This window comes from Solea solea, chromosome 9 (assembly GCF_958295425.1).
Source record: "Solea solea chromosome 9, fSolSol10.1, whole genome shotgun sequence".
NCBI lineage: Eukaryota > Metazoa > Chordata > Actinopteri > Pleuronectiformes > Soleidae > Solea > Solea solea.
In genome coordinates this window covers 23,275,367-23,293,834 of record NC_081142.1, presented here as the reverse complement: position 1 = coordinate 23,293,834, position 18,468 = coordinate 23,275,367, and the positions used below count along the sequence as shown (strand labels likewise).

At 41.9% G+C, this 18,468-nt stretch overlaps 2 protein-coding genes across 15 annotated transcripts in view; one reads left to right on the top strand and one right to left on the bottom strand.

Moving 5' to 3' along the window:
- Positions 1 to 9,967, top strand: part of szt2 (SZT2 subunit of KICSTOR complex) — a 102,486-nt gene extending 92,519 nt beyond the window's left edge. For 7 of the 14 annotated variants that reach the window (XM_058638898.1, XM_058638904.1, XM_058638906.1 and 4 more), the window contains 8 exons: positions 482 to 547; positions 3,535 to 3,748; positions 4,827 to 5,010; positions 5,089 to 5,211; positions 5,390 to 5,900; positions 6,714 to 6,824; positions 7,641 to 7,709; positions 7,803 to 9,967. In XM_058638898.1, the coding sequence (XP_058494881.1) occupies positions 482 to 547; positions 3,535 to 3,748; positions 4,827 to 5,010; positions 5,089 to 5,211; positions 5,390 to 5,900; positions 6,714 to 6,824; positions 7,641 to 7,709; positions 7,803 to 7,961 (1,437 nt within the window). In that variant the 3' untranslated portion in view covers positions 7,962 to 9,967. The remainder of the gene's footprint in view (positions 1 to 481; positions 548 to 3,534; positions 3,749 to 4,826; positions 5,011 to 5,088; positions 5,212 to 5,389; positions 5,901 to 6,713; positions 6,825 to 7,640; positions 7,710 to 7,802) is intronic. The other 7 variants (XM_058638912.1, XM_058638910.1, XM_058638905.1 and 4 more) reach the window with 2 other exon arrangements.
- A 775-nt stretch (positions 9,968 to 10,742) lies between these two features.
- hyi (hydroxypyruvate isomerase) lies at positions 10,743 to 18,089 on the bottom strand. Its single transcript, XM_058638913.1, has 8 exons — positions 17,817 to 18,089; positions 16,645 to 16,756; positions 15,137 to 15,251; positions 14,195 to 14,273; positions 14,068 to 14,117; positions 13,917 to 13,986; positions 10,998 to 11,132; positions 10,743 to 10,903 (listed from the first exon to the last, which is right to left on the bottom strand). The coding sequence occupies exons 1-8, from the start codon at positions 18,013 to 18,015 to the stop codon at positions 10,845 to 10,847; spliced, it is 819 nt and encodes a 272-aa protein (XP_058494896.1). The 5' UTR covers positions 18,016 to 18,089; the 3' UTR covers positions 10,743 to 10,844.
- Positions 18,090 to 18,468: the final 379 nt, after the last annotated feature.

The window sequence follows — 18,468 nt, the reverse complement described above, 5'->3', positions numbered from 1 at the left end:
TTCACTCCTCTCTTCAACGTAGTGAAACTGAACGGTGAAAAATGGTTTGTGCTGCTATTGTAGTCGTGGTCGTAGTCAGACCGCTAAGTTACCTTTACACAAGGCTTCACACGGTTTCTCTTGACTGTCCCTTATTATTATTACATTACTCCACCACTGCTTCAGCCGGTGGCTGTTGGCTACAATGGCAAACCAACAAAATAAAAGAAGAACAGATGTGCGGGTGGAGGGCAAAACTACAAAGGAATCAAAATGTGTCCCGGGCCATTTTAACTGTCATTCTGAAGTTAGTAAATTATTTTTACTCTGTCAGGTAAAGGAGATCCGGAGATACAGCCCACACCGTCCTGTCGGCCCTCTCATGAGAAACCATATTTTTGTTGTGTTGATGCTTGTAGGATCTCTTCAGTCTTTGTCTTCACCCATCTGTGTGTGTGTGTGTGTGTCTGCCTCGTCCCACCTTATGTCATCTCTCCATCAGGGCAACCTCCTCACCAAACCTCGTTGCAAGCCGTTTCCAGACGCCACCCCAGTATCTGACTGTGCGGTATGTCCCAGCCATTCTCCAGTGGGGGAGGGGCCGTGTCTCATGCCAATCAGGCTTCGCCCCTTCCCCGCCGCTCTGCTTGCTGCCATCAGTCTCTCTTTCTCTCGCTCTCTCTCTTTCCAAATCTACTGACCTTGTCATTGTGTTTCTGTGGGAGTGAATGGGTCTCAGTGTTTAATGAGCTCTGCTTTCACATCTGTGGGAGCTACAGATGTTACACCCCACAGCTTGCGTAGGAGCTCCCAGGTTTGGATGGATGTAGAGTCTCAAAGATGGTCAGGTGTTGGGAGGAAATAATAGGTTGACGGTGTAAGTCCGGCTCCCCTGTGATTACCTTTTTCCTCCTTGACTTTCCAAAGGCTGTTCATGTCCGTGCTTGCTGGTTTGGGTGTCGTGGGCATCTCGGCTTGTGATTCTCTTAAGTGCCTGTGCAACCACCTTTTGTCCCTTCTGCCTTTTTCTCTGACAGACTTACAGTGTTTCCTCCTTGCTTCCTTTGTAGCGGTGGGGCTCAGTCTGTATTTTTCTCCCACTTCTGATTGGTTCAGATACTGCTTAAATAGTTGTTTTGTGTTAATACTGACCCAATGCTGAAGCAGATGAAATGATGTGGGTTTCCCTGGGTGTTCAGGTTGTCAGATTAGAAGTCACAATCTGTTTTTTAGAGGCTGGTGACGCAGGTAAGTCGTCTTCAGCTTTTTCATGTGTGAAATTTAAAACTACAGCGTTCAACCCTGTGCCGCAAAAAACACTTTCAGAATTGTTGTATTCCAACACTCATGTTTCAGAGAACCTGGGTTAATTCCTTAACCTCAAGATCTGTTTTAACATCACTTACGTTCCAGAGAGCTTGAGTTAATTCTTTAACCTGAATTTTTGCTGCTGTCTCGCTTTAATAGCGTAGCCGTTGTGCTTCTGCATCACTCTGTGTCTCCACAAACACAAAAACAAAACGGCAGCAGTGAGTGCTCAGTTTCTGGACTTCATGTGTGTTTTTGCAGAAGTGATGAAATCTTCTTGAATCGTCTTGAAGCTGCTCTTTCTTTTAAGCCCAACACACACTGTACAATCCAGCAGAGGTGATGAATTTCAGCAGGGTCTTTGAATGCATCTCCTAGCTGCTCAACTTGGAGTTTACAATATTCGACAAATGATACCATCAAAGACGTGGATATAGAACCCACATGTAGCAAATCTTTTATAAGAAATTCTTTATTTTCCACTGATAGTGTCAGTGTATAAAACTCTAGGGTTGCAACCTCAGAGGGAAACACCCATGGATGTGGGTGTAGCTTTCTGTCTTGCTGTTTTTTGATCAGTGTGTCTGTTCTCTTTTTCCTGTATGACCTCATGATTACAGCTTCTCCCGTCAATGCAGCCACTGTCATTAATTTCTCTTCCGCTGGCAGACGACGATCCGCAGCCCCCCCCCCCCACAAATCAACCTACCAATTTATTCCTGTCAAAGTTTACACCGGGGTTGTGTTTAATTAGCAAGAAGATGAAGCATTTGGGATTACAGGTTAGAGAATAATAAATGTTGGCCCGATAGTCAGGATGACACACACAGGAAATGTAGTGGCTCTGAGGCTAAAGAGATCTTTGAGTCCCCGTGGCATCGTGGCTCAGCACATCACAGGCTAAAAGGTCACACTTAATTTGTCTGCCAGACTTCAGGAGCAACCACCAGGGACAGAAAAGTTATTGTCTTATCTTTTCATACCTCTGTGCCAAAATATACTCCTCTTTTTTTGTCTTTGTGTCGAGGCAGGGAAAAGGTTCCAGACACTAACACGGGCACCTTCCCCCCCCCCCCCCCCCTTTATTTAATGAAGCCTATTTGTATGTGTTCCAGGTAAATGGTCCAGATGAAAGTAAACACAGAGCAGTACTTTGCTCTCTCTCCAAACTCCTTTTGTGCTTTAATTAATTACACAGAACTTGGCCTTTCTGTGCAGCTATTTGCATTCGCAATTAATGCTTTTGTCATTCCCCTCCCCTTTGATGTTGGTTTTAATTAAATAAGATACTGTTATGAGGGAGATTGATATCAAAGTTGCTTACAAGAGGCTCTCGCCCGAGCAGTAAATGGGAGTCGCTGAGCAGCGGGTCGTTCAGGTGCACAGTTCCAAGCACAACTAGGCGTTGCCTTCAAATGCAAAACAGGGTCAGTCGTGGATAATTGCAAAGGTAATGCTGAGGGAATCAGAATTTGCCAGATTGTGATCATTAACCAGAGGGGGTGCTTGTAAATAAAGTTTTGGAGTCGGGACAAAGAGACATAATCACCCTGTTTAGACTTGGTATTAACATCCACCCTGAGCAACCAATGTGTCCTCGGACCTGATCACAGAAACCACATCCTGAGCATCAGGACAGTTTAGAGGCCACAGTCTGAGCGACGTCAGTGTGGAACTGAATGAAGAGTGGGGTAAAGGTCCATTTTAACTACACTAAAGATGGAGACAGTCCAATCGGTTCGTAAAACCACAAAGAAGAATGAGCCTTTAAAAAGAAGTTGGGTTAGGACATGTGGAAATATTGAAAATGCCACTCGTCATCAGTCTCTCTCATGGGCAATACCAACGAGTAATGTTCCCCATTAATGGGACGACTTAACGTTCAGTGGTCTTACATTCAACCCCCATGAAATATGCTTGCGTTTCAGTCTAATTTTGGAATATTTGCACAATAAAATAACCTCTTCAATGGCCGCCATGTTTGTCGATGTCTGCGACTTGGTACTCGGCACTGCCCTTGAGAGGAAGTATCACGCAAATGCCCGTACCAATGCAAAAGTAGGACGTAAAATGGACAAAAAATAATGGGCCTTAAGCCACATCCAATCCCATGTGGTCACAGGAGACACGTCTAGGACACGAACGCCAGCTGCTAACAGTCAGATCACTGGGGTGGATGTTATTACCTGGTCTGAACGAGGCCTCTGTGTGTGCTGCTGGTGACTGTGTCCATCCCTGTGTTTTTAGCTCTCCATGCTCTTCACCGAGGAGTGTGACAAAGTGCGGGACCTGATGCACGTCCACTCTTTCAGCTACGACTTCCACCTGCGCGTCGTTCACCAGTACCTGCTCGGATGCCACATGACGCTGCGGCAGGGCTACCAGCTCACCGACTTCCTGGACGACTTCATCTCCCATCACCCGGACATCCCCAAGTTTGGCCGCAATCACGTCATCCAAGGTGACTTCGGTGTGACGCGATGATGTTTCCGTGTGTTACTGCGGTTTCTCTGGAAGACCAGGTTTACCGTTCACCTCTCATCCAAGGAGGCTTCTTCAGTCCTGAGTAACTGACCCAGGTGTTTAGCCTCTGTGAGTGGGAAACCTGTCTCCAGAGTCGATAAGTGAAACAATTCAGGTCATTCTCTCCCCTCACCCAGTTTCAGTTTTTTAGCCTAGGAGTGAAAGAGGGTCATTAGTCACCTGAGAAACAGTCTGCTGTAGTGTGAGTGCTGAGCTCAGGACAGCATTGTCGGTGGCTGATAGCTGGAGCCTTAACCCACTTCCTCTGTGGGGCGATGGTTTCTCCCGTTTTAATGTAGATCATCTGACCCTCTGTCTTCTCTGGACAAAAACCTCCTCTGTTTAACTTACTGAAGATTCCTGAGAACCTTTACAGTCACACACAGGAGGACTGTATGTTTTCATGACTGGTCCCTTCCGTTGTTTTCAACTCAGCCCCCACCAGACGAGCCAATCACAGCGATTATCAGCTTCACAGAACACTAAAAAATAAGATCTACCATCGTAGCTACGTAGTTTCTATGCATTACCTGCAACACCTCATATTTCCACCCTATGTTGGCTATTGTTTCATACTGTCACCATGTGTCCCTCTGTTTAAAACTAATACAAGGTCTCAGAAGATAAAAGTCAAATCTAATGTGATCCATGAACCCTAAATATGACATAAACTCTAAACTAACACAGGCAAAATGCTGTAAACAGAGAGATGTCCACCATCACCGTCATATGAGTGATGACTGCGGATGTGTGGAGCAGTAGGATTTTAAAATGCTTGGTTATAACGTGGTGCAAATATCGTATTAACAGCAACGTTGTTTAGAAGAGGTAAAAGACTGTTCTCTCCAAACCCTAGAGTTGTGCCTAGAAAACTCCTAATATCTCATCAGTTTCTGAGATATTTCCACATACATGCACTTGAACAGGTGTACCTAATAAAGTGGCGGGTGAGTGAACACTGCACACTCACTGGTTTTATATATAAATAACTGCTGAACTTTCTCCTTGTTCCTCAGGGAGCTTCTCCATCTCCACCGGGATGATCACGGCTCACCAGCTCTACAACTACATCACCGACCACGCCAGCACCTACGGCATGAAGCCGCTCCGCATGTCCAAGACTGCGCTGGCCACCGACAGCAAGAAGAGCTCGCCTGACCTGCACGAGTACGCTCTCGTGGCTCTGTGGAACAGGTACAGGTACACGCCACTGAAACACAGAAATAGCCCGCTGCCGAGATCAGCACTTTCTTATTTCACTGTTGTGTCCCGCTTTAGCTCGGGTTCCTACAAAGACCTGGAGGGCCTGCACCACCACGACGACTTTGACGTGTCCCTGGTGGTTTGCCACAATGCGGTTCCCTTTGAGGAGCAGTCGGACGGGGAGAGGCATTTGCTGAGGTGAGACGATGAGAATGAACAGATTAAAAGAGTCAGAAAAGTGCAGAATACGGAGGAATGGTGACAGCAGAGTGCGGTCGGTGTTGAGAGAAAGTGAGAGGGAGAAAGAGAAGAGAATGCCCACGGAGAAAATCACTATTGATGTTGTGATTCTTCTAAATCTCTCTTTTATGTGTAGGTTGCGTTTCTTTGTGATCATGACCAGTCAGCGTGAGCTCTTCCCTCGCCTCACGGCGGACATGCGCCGCTTCAGAAAGCTGCCTCAGATCCACAGGGACCCCGGCGAGCCGGGCGGTCGGCTCCCGCCGGACCGAGCGGAGGCCTGCGGGTCACGCGAGCAGGACATCTGGGAGGAGACGCCGTCTGAAGTCGCGGCTGCTTCGACCCCGAGTGACGGGAACGAGTTTTACCCTCTGGCCAGAGGTGGAGCGGAGTCTCAGGGGCTGCTCTACCCCTCGTCTCTGTTCCCGCTGCTTAACAACGAGGTGGCGTCGGCGCGCAGACAGATCCAGGGCATCGTGGAGCAGGCCATGGGTCACTGCCGCAGGGACAACCTGTGGAGGAGGCTGTTCCACGGCGAGCACCTGGCACTGGACAAACTCAAGCTCACCAAGCTGTCGTTCAGCGAGCTGGAGGAGCTGCTGGCAGCCGTGCAGAGCCGCTCAGTGGGAGAGATCGACCCGCAGCTGGTGAGACGTCCGACTTTTACATTCATCCATTCACTGTCTTTTAAAGGTCCAGTATGTAACACTTGAGAGGTTTTATTAGCAGTTTGTATGAGCGTATAACAGCTTCAAAAACAAAGTAGTTTTAGCTTTTTCGTAGCCTTAAAAGAAGCCTTTTATACAAACTTTATATTACAGAGACAGCCGTCTTTCTATGGCAGCTCGAATGGACAAACCAGCTGTCTCATTTCTTCTTTCGAGTTATTTCCAGCCTTTTTACTTGGAAATGGCTAAAATTGTGTGGATTCTTTTAAAAAAGCAGCTAAAACTCTTTTATGTCTCTTTTTTAATATTTATTTAGAAAAAGCACTCTGTGATTTATATGCTATATAAATAAACTTTACTAAATTAACTTTTCAGAACAGCATAACGTGTCACAGAAGTGGCTGTAAATGAACAGTTCATGTTGTGGGTTTGTGTCCTGGTCGTTTTCGGTCGAAAAACATTTGATAAACGACTGCTTTAGTGGACGCAGCTCATGATTCATGACAAATCAATAATAAGAAGGGAAGTCATTTGTCTTTAAAAGACTTACTACATTCATGTTGTTTGGATATTGTGAGTGCATTAATATGTGCCTGGTTTTTCTATAGTTGCTAAACACACACATTAATTGTAATATCTGTAGAATTTCTAATCCAAACGTCACCAAAGTTGGCGCTGGACACACCGGTGTCCAGAGTGAGTCTCCTGCCAAGTCTGTCAACTGAACTGTTGGACTTTTATACAATGTTTTGCACTGTGTGTGTGTGTGTGTGTGTGGTTCTGTTGCTGCAGGACTGTTTTCTGACCATGGGTCCAGCCTGGTACCAGAGTCTCATCAAAGTCCTGCTGAGCCGTTTCCCTCAGAGCTGCCGACACTTTGACGACAGCGGCACCCAGTACCTGGTGAGGAGGCGTTTAGTGTTGAATGAAGTGATTCGAAAACTGTAGAATGACACGAGGCTTTGACCAATAACGCCAAAAACTGCCCTGCCCACTTTACCTTTAATGAAAACAAGTCGTGTTCTATGCGCTCGACACTGAACCAATTTATTAGATCACCACCCACAGCCACAGCCGCCCTAAATGAACAGAATATTGGTCATTTTTGGATGTTTCTGTAAAGGTTAGTACAACAGTATGTAGAAACTATTCACTGAAATGCTGAATTATAATTAATATTGTTATACATGAACTGTTTGGTAAAAAAAAACCAAAAAAAAAACTAATTATTTCTTGATTAAAATGTCAAATTATAGTTATTTACTTGCATTTCTGAACAGAAAAGCAAGTTTTAGTGGTTGATTGTTGCGCTTGATTCATTTCTGACTTCTCAGAAGAAGTCTCACATTTGGGTCAAAAAAAAAAAGGTAATTTCACTTTTCACTTATTTGCCAAATAAATAACAATCGATGTTGTCATAAATAAATCTGCAGTGGCAGTAACATAATAATAAGACAAGACAATCGTTTATTAGACCCACGAGAGGGAAACTTAAGGTGTTACAGCAGCAAAGATGAGTTGAACTAAAGGTAATAAATCTGTGAATGTACAAGATAGAAGAATATTGACTCTTCAGATAATAAAAAGTAGAAAATAATTTTTTTTTCCACATTGTAAACGATTGCACACATGAGATGCATTTATGTGAATTACAATTGTTATATTGCACAAGAATAAATGAGTTTAATGACTTTAATGAGTTTAATGTCGTTGTTTCAGGCCGTCCTGAACCAGAAGTTCACCGACTGCTTTGTTTTGGTCTTCTTGGACGCACAGGCGGGAAAAACCGTGAGTTTTCACAAGTCGATGTTCTGTGATTTTGTGGATTTACTGACAGTATTTCACAGACGTGCTGACGTTGTCGTTTCCTTCCTGGATCAGAGTCTAAAGGTTGTGTTTCGGGAGCCGCTGCCGCCTCCGCCTCAGGCCGGCAGCGGCAGCAGCAGCAGCAGTCCTCCTCCTCAGCTGGTGTCCATGTATCATCACCTGGAGTCCGTCATCAACACCGCCTGCTACAACCTGTGGACTGGACTGTTGTAGAGCTGATGTGTGTGCACGCACACAGAGACGGGGAGTCACGGCAGAGAGGAGGACGTGGAGGACAGTGTGTGTGTGTGTGTGTGAGAGTGTTGTTGTTGTTGTGATAGAGCAGAATTCTGAATCGTGATGATGTCACTTTCATGTCAAACATGTCCACCTTCATTCTGTCGTACTGACCATTGACGATAAGATAACGGCCATGTTGTGTAGAGCTCCGGACGTCACGTGACTCGTTCTGCTCAAGCCGCCATGTTGGCAGGAAAATCCTCTGTAAAAATGAAACTTTAAGACAAACTTTAAATCCACAGAGTTTGAGCGAGACTTCCCAGAACCTGACAAACAGAAAGAATATCTGATCCACATACTGCCCCCTGGTGTTTCTCCTGAGTATGGAAGCAGACATTAATCATGAAAAATAATCATGACATTTCAGTTTATTAGTCAGTTTTTAACAACGCTAACGTCGGCATACAGACTTCACGGTGTACTGCTTAATTGCTATTTTCAAATAGAATGAATGTTTTATTAATATCAGTGTGTCTTAAACTACAGTTAGGCTTGCACTTAAACATCAGTAAGAAGTGTAAAAACGGTTGTCGGTTAAGTTTTTCCCTTAACTGCCGATCAGGAAAGGCTTACTTCAGCGATCGTGCCTTATATAAAGTGATCACAGTACAGTAAGCTGAATCCCGTCGCTCTCCGTCTTCTCCGCTCACTTTTCCTGTTTTAAATCCACAGATTTTCCTGCCAACATGGCGTCGTTTTGGAGCTCCATTACAAACATTTCAATTGCTGCTGAATCTGAAAGTTCGCCTGATTCTGCGTACACTTACTTAAATGTTGTCCATGGTATGAGACGGTGGGTGTTTCGGTGACATCATCATCATCAGTGACTGGATTCTTGCCTAAATGTAATGGGAACATAGATTGACTGAAGTTGCTGAGAGAAGGACAGACTCACAGATGAAAAGCTCACCTCCCTGGTGTGGAGGTAACGACCTCCGTAATCTAAGACACATTGCAAAATTCAGCTCAGCAGGCGTCAGCACATTCTCTCATATCAATCAGCCCGAGCAGCACGACACACATTTAAAAGAGAAAACGGTGGTGACTTTTCAGCTCAGATTTTCTTTTCTACTCGACTGAATTCTGCTGAAACTCGAGGGAGGTTTCGAGGTCCAGCGTCTGTGACGTCATGTAGATCAGTTTCAGCCTCTCAGACCCTGTGCCTTCTGATGGTGTTTCTTTCACCACCATGTAAGTCATTGTTGTATAATTCATACGCAGTGACAGACAGCTGTGGTGTCAGAGCAGAGTGAGACTTTAATGGTTACATTTCCTGCAAAGTGTCAGACCTGCTCCGTGTTTTCCACCTCACTGCCGAGAAAAAAGAAAAAAAAAAACCCTCCCGCTGCCCTTAAGTGCCTTCTGCTGTTTGTTTGATCGTTTCTGTCTTTCTTTTTTCCTGAGTTCCTCAAACGTCTGCAGCGATACTGTTGTCATTCCATCAGTCCTGCACGCACACACACACACACAGTCCTCCCTCTGCAGTCAAAGTGCCTGAGTCAGTTTGGATAAATGTGACAAATGTCGCCTCTCACAAAGCAGGAAAATGGGTCATATTAACTCTGACGATTTGCATAATAACATGCCACATGTCATTTCCGCGGCAGCGTGTGACTCGTGTGTTTCTGAGGTGGCGACGACGACGACTCTGCTTTATCACACTTTATAGTTTACAGGGGGGGGGGCGTGAAAAAGTCGTTAAAATCACTGAGAAAAACTCCACCACTCATAAAAACACGCGACTCAAACATGTAAAATAGAAGAATTCTACTCTGTGAAAACACTGGAGAAAACATAAATGTGAAGTAGAACCTGTTGACACTGTAATATAAAAACACTGCAGCCTTCACTGACTGTATAATGTATATTATTATGAATGTACAGAATACTTTATACAGGATGTTAAAAATCATGAATAAAACGCGAAGGATAAATGAGAATGTCATGAATCATTTTTGTGTGTGTGGGAACCAGGCCACTGAAACAAAGACTATATTATAATAATAATAAAAATAATAACTTTATTTATAGAACCCTTTATGCATTAAAAAAAGTGCATCAAAAGGCAGAACATCAAAAACAGTAATTACAATTTAAAATTCAATTAAAACCCATAAAGTTCCCCATTAAAGGTCTATTATGCAACATTCTAAACATAGAAAATGAGATTATTTCTGTTTTGTGCAGATTAAGGTCAAAGTACCAGTTGTATTTCAGTACCAGTTCACCATTTATCTAATAAAGACATTTAATAATCCCATAACTGTCCAACAGGTCATATGTATGTATGTATGTATGTATGTATATATATATATATATATATATATATATATATATATATATTGCTAACAATGCCACTCACAGAGCATGCACCTCCCCAAGCCCCAAAGCACAGCATCAGTGGATAATCTGTTCACCTGTCTGTTAATCTGTTGATGGGTCACATGACAGGCTTCATGTTTGGCTCCTGCGTGAACATCCGTCAGTTAGCAAACTTTCAAACACACCAAAAACTGCACTGGTGTTTGTAAAACTACAACTCAGCAATAGACTCCGTGAGTCTGGCTGGAAACGTTTGTGTGTTTAAACTTGTATTTAGGTCTTCATCTTGTCAAGACCAGCCATCCTCATGGAGACCAAAAACCTGGTCCTGGTGAGGCAGAAGCTCATTTCTGAGGAACTGGTTTGGTTAATGAACTGGTTATGAATGGACTAAGGGAAAAATGGTTTTATTTAGGTTTGCCCAAATGAATGGAATTCAATGCAAGGGTGTTTTTTTTGTGTTTAAATCAGTGTAACAGTCAGGAGACTGTCCCATCACTGCTTGTTGCATGTCCAGTAATTTTTGATCCATCCCAGACCTTCCTCTGTGGAGCCTTCAGTAAAGAGAGAGAGATGATGATGAGGATTTTTGTTTTTCTAAATCTGTTCCATGTAAAGATATAAACAAATAATCAAAAGCACACTTACACAGAGGATGGTATTCACAGCCGATGTATCCCTGGTAGTTGAGTCTCTCCAGCAGGTTGAACAGGTAGTTGTAGTTGAGCTCTCCGTCGCTGTCGGGCTCGTTCCTGCCTGGAATCTGAGCGACCTGAACGTGACCTGAGAATCACGCGGCGACACAGATGCATCGTGGTTATCATTTTCAAAAACAGCCCCTCACACCAAATTATCCTGTCCTGTAGATGCGATTTTTTTTTAGAGCAAGTGCCCATTATTAGCGGCGTCTGGCCGCTGGCAAGTGTGTGACAGTACGTGGCAACTTGTCCACGATAGGTGACATTGCATCTACATGGCGTCCACTGGAATGTCCTTCCTGAAATGGTTTGATTAAATGCCAATTGTGTGGTCCTTGAGTCTTGACTGGATCATCTAATCCAGGGTTTCTTCATCCTGGTCCTGGGGATCCACTGCCCTGCATGTTTTTGATGTTTACCTGACTCCAACACACCTGATTCATTAACAAGCTCTGCAAAAGCCCGGTAACGACCGATTCATTTGAATCAGGTGTGTCACTGAGAAACACTGGTCTAGTCTGTGTTTTCTCCGGATTAAAACGTTGAAAATTGGTTTCAAAGTTGGTTGTTTTCTGTGGTTTTTAAAATCAAGTCAGATTTTTTTTTAAATCCTCGACGAGAGGACAGGCTTTAATAAGTGAAGCAGAACAACGTGAGGACAAACGCCGGGTAAAATCCTTCAAATCTAACTTTTTATCTATGAAAACAACTTTTAAATATCATAAATCTTCAAAGATTAACCAGTGTAAGCGATGTCAGGGAGTTTGCAATGTGTCTTTTTTCTGCCTCTAGTCCAATCACCCTCCCCACACCAAAGTCCATAGAGAAAATCAGAAATTTTACAACACGGCACACCCAAGTTGTTTGATCTACTGCTGCCTCCATCGGTAAGTTTAAATGTGTTATTTTGTGACTTTGGTGTTTGGATTTACAACAGCAGACCTGCAGCTCCAGTGTCCATGTGAGCTAAAAACGCTGATTTTCTCATTGGGCTTTGGTGCAGGAGAGCAAACGTTTTACAACCTTTAGTTTCCAGCTGAAACTCAACTTATTCTCAAGATATCGGACTTGAACTGTCCTTTTAAATATTACAACATTTTTACAAGTTACCATAATTGTAAGACTGGTCATTTTTTTTCCTGACAGTACAACCTAATGAAAGTGGCAGTGCACAAAATTATTATTTTTAAAAGGCACAGCAAACAGCACAGGGTTTAATGGACCATGAGATGGAGACACGGCTGTGCTGTGTTAGTGTTGAGTCACCTTTATATACACACACACACACACACACACACCAGCCATTATGTACATCATTTACTCTGTGGATGAACAAACTTTCACTCCATTACTAGAATTATTGTCTCCACCCACTGGTTTTTATTGAGATTAGCAAAATGGGTAAAAACAAGTCTGAGTGGACCACAAAAAAAAATCTAAATAGTCACAGGGTTTATTTATAAGGCTGACAAGTGACCTTCACCCTTGACCTTTAACACCCATGCTCAAATTGCTCAATGATTGAGTTCAAGTGCCTGTTTTTAAATACTTTATTTGGAAAACGAAATAATATTAACCCTATGTACATTTTGTGCCATTCACTTTTTATATTTTTTCAATTCTTACTGTACTGAATGAATATAGTGCACATTTTCATATTGCATATTAATTTTTGGAAAAATGTAGAATTGTCGTTTCTCACAAAAACCCGACACATTCGTTCCTAGAGGCGAAAAAATGTCCGCTTCCCAAAAAACGGCTGTTTTTAAAAAGGGTTAACATCAATAGAAACAGGTCTATTCAACTAAGCATTTTATGTGGTATTTTAGTCCATACTGTTAACAAGTAGCTTTAATATCATGTCTACTTGCAAATGTGTACATTTTATTCCATATTTTTTGTATTTATTTTATACTTTTCATTTATACATAGTTTTACAAAACTAGCACATTAAACAGCCTCATTAAACAATTAAATCCATATTTTATGTTGTTATTACATGTTTTTCTTAGTTATTCTTTCCATTTCTGAGATGTCATGGGCTGTCTTTTTTTTTCTATATAAATATAAATAGCAGACAGTTTGACAGGTGTCTCAGACAAAGACGTTGAATCTGGGTCACAGGTTTCTCTGTTAATCAGCAGCGATTGTCTGCACCTGTGTTGTTCCCCTCACAGCTGAGGTCGATCAGCCTGATCATCGTGTGAGGTTTTAGAGACAGACTGACAGGAAAACTCTGCTCCAGACACAAAGTCAACATCTGCAGTTGACTTTTTCTTTTTTCTCTGTTTTCTGATTTTAAATGTGGGTTAAAAAGTGTCTCCTCATTTAGTTTCCTCCCTCTTTTCACAGACTTCTGCTCCACTTATTGTTTTTTGGGTCCAGTCTACTACTTGTTTGTTATGTGGGTTGAACGATAAATCCATTTTATTGATGCATTTGTAGTTCAGTAGAATTGGTTTGTAACAGTTTTCTTTTTAACTTCCTGGGCTCCTGCGTTTCAGATAAGATCCTTGGAATTTGGGATATTGTTTCAAGGCAGTGAACTTACAGAGAAGGTTCTATTTTTGATGTTTACATTATCATGGCATCCAGTCTTCTTTATAGGCTTGTATTTTTCTCGCACTTTAACCCTTCAGTGTCAATTTTGTCCAAATGTCTTTGTCATAGTCTGTCAGTGTAATTTTGTTTTTCAGAAGGAAAATAAAATAGATTAAGATTGTGTGAGAAAATCTACTTTTTCCACACAAAAAATGCTGAATAACAACCCAAACGATCCATTTTAAATGACATGGTGAATGAAGTAAGCTTGGGTGTCTCAATAAAAGAAAGTCGATAAATAAGGTGACACAGGTCACATGTTACTCACCTATTAAAGGTAAATACTTCTGTATGTTCTGAGTCAGGTTTCCGTCCATTATCTGCCAGTGGAAAACGTCCTGAAACAGTTTTTAAACATTTGGTCATTCAACACATTTTTATTTTATATTTCTTAATGAATTTAATTTCAGGTCAGTCACCATCTGCAGCTGGATGTTGGGTTTTCCGACCTTCTCCAGAATCTCAGCCGCTGCAGACACAAACAAACAAACTCTTATTTACTCAGACTCTAAGTGTCCACAGTGGTCAGTGTTCTCAGTGTCTCACCGTGATGAGGAGAGTCCAGGAAATACCTGGGATCAGTGATCCTCGTGTTGATTGGTTCAATCAGTCCAGTGATTCCTTCCTGTGAGGAACACGGTCTGATTATAGTGATGATTGTGAGGACACAGTGTCCAATTTAAACTCATCTACCCTTTATATCACAGAGAAATGATGAATAAACTACAGAAAATATTATTTTATTTTATTAAAAAGAAAAGAAATGTGTGGTTACAGTAAGAGAAGTTTTTTAAAATTTTGAAGGTCAGCCACAGCTGTCTGCTTTTGCTTATTTGAATATTTTGTGTCAAACTGTAAAAAAAAACTACCTCATTGGTTAAATTTATCATAAAAAGATAAATATCACTCAGCAAGTAATGTTAAATAATGTTACTAACCATTTAGTGATTTAATGCAATGTTTAATGCTGTTATTGCGAGTAACTAAGGTATTAATTCATGCATTATAAAATACTTGTGGAGTACTTTAAAATAAGGGTCAGAGGGAACATTAATTAAGGGTAATAATGGTTAAATAAATGCTAAATTATACATTATTAAGGTAAAGTATGTGTTAAGTAATGATTCAGTATGTTCAGTATTCAGTACTATTATACATAAATGAAAGCTTTTAACGTAATTTTTCACTTCACTAATCTGAATAACATTAACAAATTGTTATTTAAAACATGACTTAACTGTTAGTAAATGCTTTTAAAAGCAGTGGCAGTGGCAGTTAAACAGACGTGTATATGATGTGCAGAGTGTGCTTTTATTTTGGTAAGTTTTCAGCTGTTTTGTGTGCCATAGATGGAAAAGAACAGGGGGTTACCATGGTAACTAAACAAGTTGCTAATTCATATTATCAGTGAGTACACTTTATATCATCTTGAACTCTAACTGTGCTGCTTCTGTTGACGTGAGGGGGACAGTAAGACGGTCACCTGACCTTTGACAGGACGTCTGCTGCGTAGCTCAGGTTCCGGACAAAGACGGCCTCCATCTCCTTGGCAACCGCTGACCTGTGTGACTCCACAGGAACTCTCCCTGCCATCAGGTGGATCCTGACGACGGAATGTGGAGGTAAAAGTAGAACCAGTCATTAAATTGTCATATAATTAATAAAGGGAGAGTTTGTAGTTTAGCACTGACTTTGTCCCAGTGAGCTCGCTGCTCGCCGTCATTGAACAAAGTGGCCGCCAGCAGAGCGACGCACGTAAAATCTGACCCCAAAGACCTTCTCACTGAGGCTATGTGAAAACTGTTACCTGTTAATGTGTGTTTGTCTTTCATACACATTAGGGATGTAACGATTACCGGTATGACGATAAACCACGGTAAAATTCCCGACGGTTAGTACTACCGTTTCAAATTTTAATTATCGTGAAAACCGTGATTGATTACCGCAACTGATTACCGAAAAACTCACAGTGATACTGCTCTTTTCCTGGAGAAGCAGCAGCACCTGAACGGCACTCGCTCAGAAGCGGGCGCGCATGCGCAGTTTCCACTGTCTGTCCTGTGACAACACGGCTGAAGCCACCTGCGCTCCAGAGATTTTCCTCCCCAGTAATAAAACAAGATCAGAAGTCTGGGCACGGTAAAATAATTGAAGACAATCAACCCTTGTGCAGAAAATGCAAAAAAAAAAAAACTCCGTGAAGGGGGTAACACTTCCAATTTGATGAGCCATCTCCGTGTCCACCACCCACAACTTTTCAGCGAGTGTAATGTAAGTCCACAAAAACGGGATTTCGGAATAGTGGGAAACGTCATGGTTTGTCTGTAAAACGTTCCTATTTTCTCAATAAAGGAAACCTAAGTTAAGTGTTACCTAACGTTATTCCTGTAAAAATACATGTTATTGGGCGCTATCAGCGAAAGCGAATAGTGTGCAGACGACACGTACCGTAGCAGAGCAAAATGTGTTTGTTTCTGTGTTTATTTTATTTTATTTTATTTTTATGCTGTGTACGACCACTGCTACTTAATTATTATCCGAGGACCTGTGTGTGTGTGTGTGTGTGTGAGCGCGCGTGTCAGTCAGTCAGTCAGATGATAATTAATAATAATAATAGTTCCTTCAATTACAATAGGTCCTTGCACACTGTGTGAGTGCTCGGTCCCTAATAATAATAATAATAATAATAATAATAATAATATTATATAAAATATATTTTTTTTAAATAAAACTTTGTTAAAAGATTTCAGTGTGTGTGTTCAGTACTTTTTGAACATTTTAAACACATCTAACAATACCGTGATAATATTGATAACCGTGATAATTTTGGTCACAATAACCGTGATATGAAATTTTCATATCGTTACATCTCTAATACACATGCAAACTCCATCTTAGGTCACTGAAAACACGACCACTGTTTGTCGCCCCCTGGTGACTTTTCAATAGAAGACAACATCCACATAGTTTTATATGAGGTCTAACTATGGCGTCACCTCTTGCAGTCCAGGGCTTTAGCGTAGTTCACGGCCACATCCAGACCCTGTCTGAACTCTGTCTCTCTGCCAGGAACTGCTGCCAAACCAAGGTCACCTGCCTTTAAATTTCCTGGAACACACACACACACACACACACACAGTGGACTCAATAAATGTAAAGAACATTTTCTGGCATAAACACTGATCTTGTTGGGACCAAAACCTGGTCCTGATGATGCAGAACCTCATTTATGATTGTTCTGGTGAAGTTGTAAGAACTCAGATTTGTATTGTAGTTAAGTTAAAATTAGGCTTAGACATTAGCTAGTTATGGTTAAGGTTAGTGATAAGGCTTTGTTTAGGCTGTCCAAATGAAAGACAGTCAAGTGTGTGTGTGTGTGTGTGTGTGTTGTATGTGACCAGAAAACGTCCAACTTTTTTTGTAATATTAAAATCACAGTGTTTGTTTTGATATTCCCAATGAAATAAAACATTTATGAGGCAAAACTGTAAGTCTGTAAATATGAAAAAAAAATACATTTAAGTGCCGGGATGCATGATATTGATTGGCGGGCCACCTGTGGCCCACAGGCCGCGAGTTGGACACCTCTGCTATAAACCATAGGGAGTGAGGACAACAACATTTTGTCTGGTTTTAGGGTTAACGTGAGAATTGGGTTTGGATTATTAAGGGTTCAACATTTAAGTTATGTTTGTGTGTGTCTACACACAAACACACAAGCGTCTGCTAAATGACATGTAATGTAATGTAATGTACATGTCTTAAAATACTCGTGTGGACCATTTGTCAGACAAATCTGTCTTTATGAGGACATTTAGACCTTGTGAAGACAGTTTTGGCTGGTCCACACAACTTTAACAAGCTTCTTGAAGATAAAGTACTGGTTTTAGGGTCAAGGTTAAGGTTAGCGTCCACACAAATAATGCAAAACCAGCGTGTGTGTGTGTAGCTGTTAGGACACGTTCTTTGTAAAAAATAATTAGGACATGTTTGTCTGGCCCTCACAATTTTAGAGGCCTTTTTAAGGGTTAAGATCTGGTTTTAGGGTTAGGAATAAGCGTTAAGTTAAGGGGTTATGGTTAGTCATTTCGTTGTCGTGGTATGCTCCACAGTAATGTGTATGTGTCTATGTGAGGACAGCCGTTTTTTTTTGTTTTTTGTTTTTTACCTGGCGGGGTGTTAATGAGCACCACCTCCACACCTGTGTCCTCCCTGGCTCGCTGAAGCTCCCCCGGCTCACAGTCGTAGAGCCACGCCGCCTCCACGGCCTTGAAACCGGCCGCGGCGGCGGCGTGGATCCGCTGGCTGAAGTCCGGAAGCTCCGTGAACAGCCACGTCAGGTTGGCACAAAACTTGAGCGGAGCCATGACGGTTCTGTTCTGTCAACGTCTTCAGATTTGACCACACACGCACACACACTACTGTTACTGTGCTCACAGCGGAAACTCGAGGAGTGGCCTTCAAAATAAAAGTTCACAAACACTGCGGCACGTTCGCTACACAACCAATGGTACAAATACATCTAGTAATTCAATCAAACTCTTATTAAACAGCAATATTAATGTTCGTATTATTTTTGTACTCTATATGTTCTATCATAAAAGAGGCTTGATTGTTTTATTTTGAAAGTATCCGCACTGACAGCAGTTTTGACCGAAGTAAAGACGTGTTGTTGTCACATGACTTGTCCCCATGCTTCCTGGCACCGTGCAGATGCACGTAAACTTAAAAAGCTGCTGATATGACAGATGAAACTGAAATTCTCCAAATTAAACTGCAATAAATGTGTAATAATAAACTCCTGCACCTACTTTTAACTG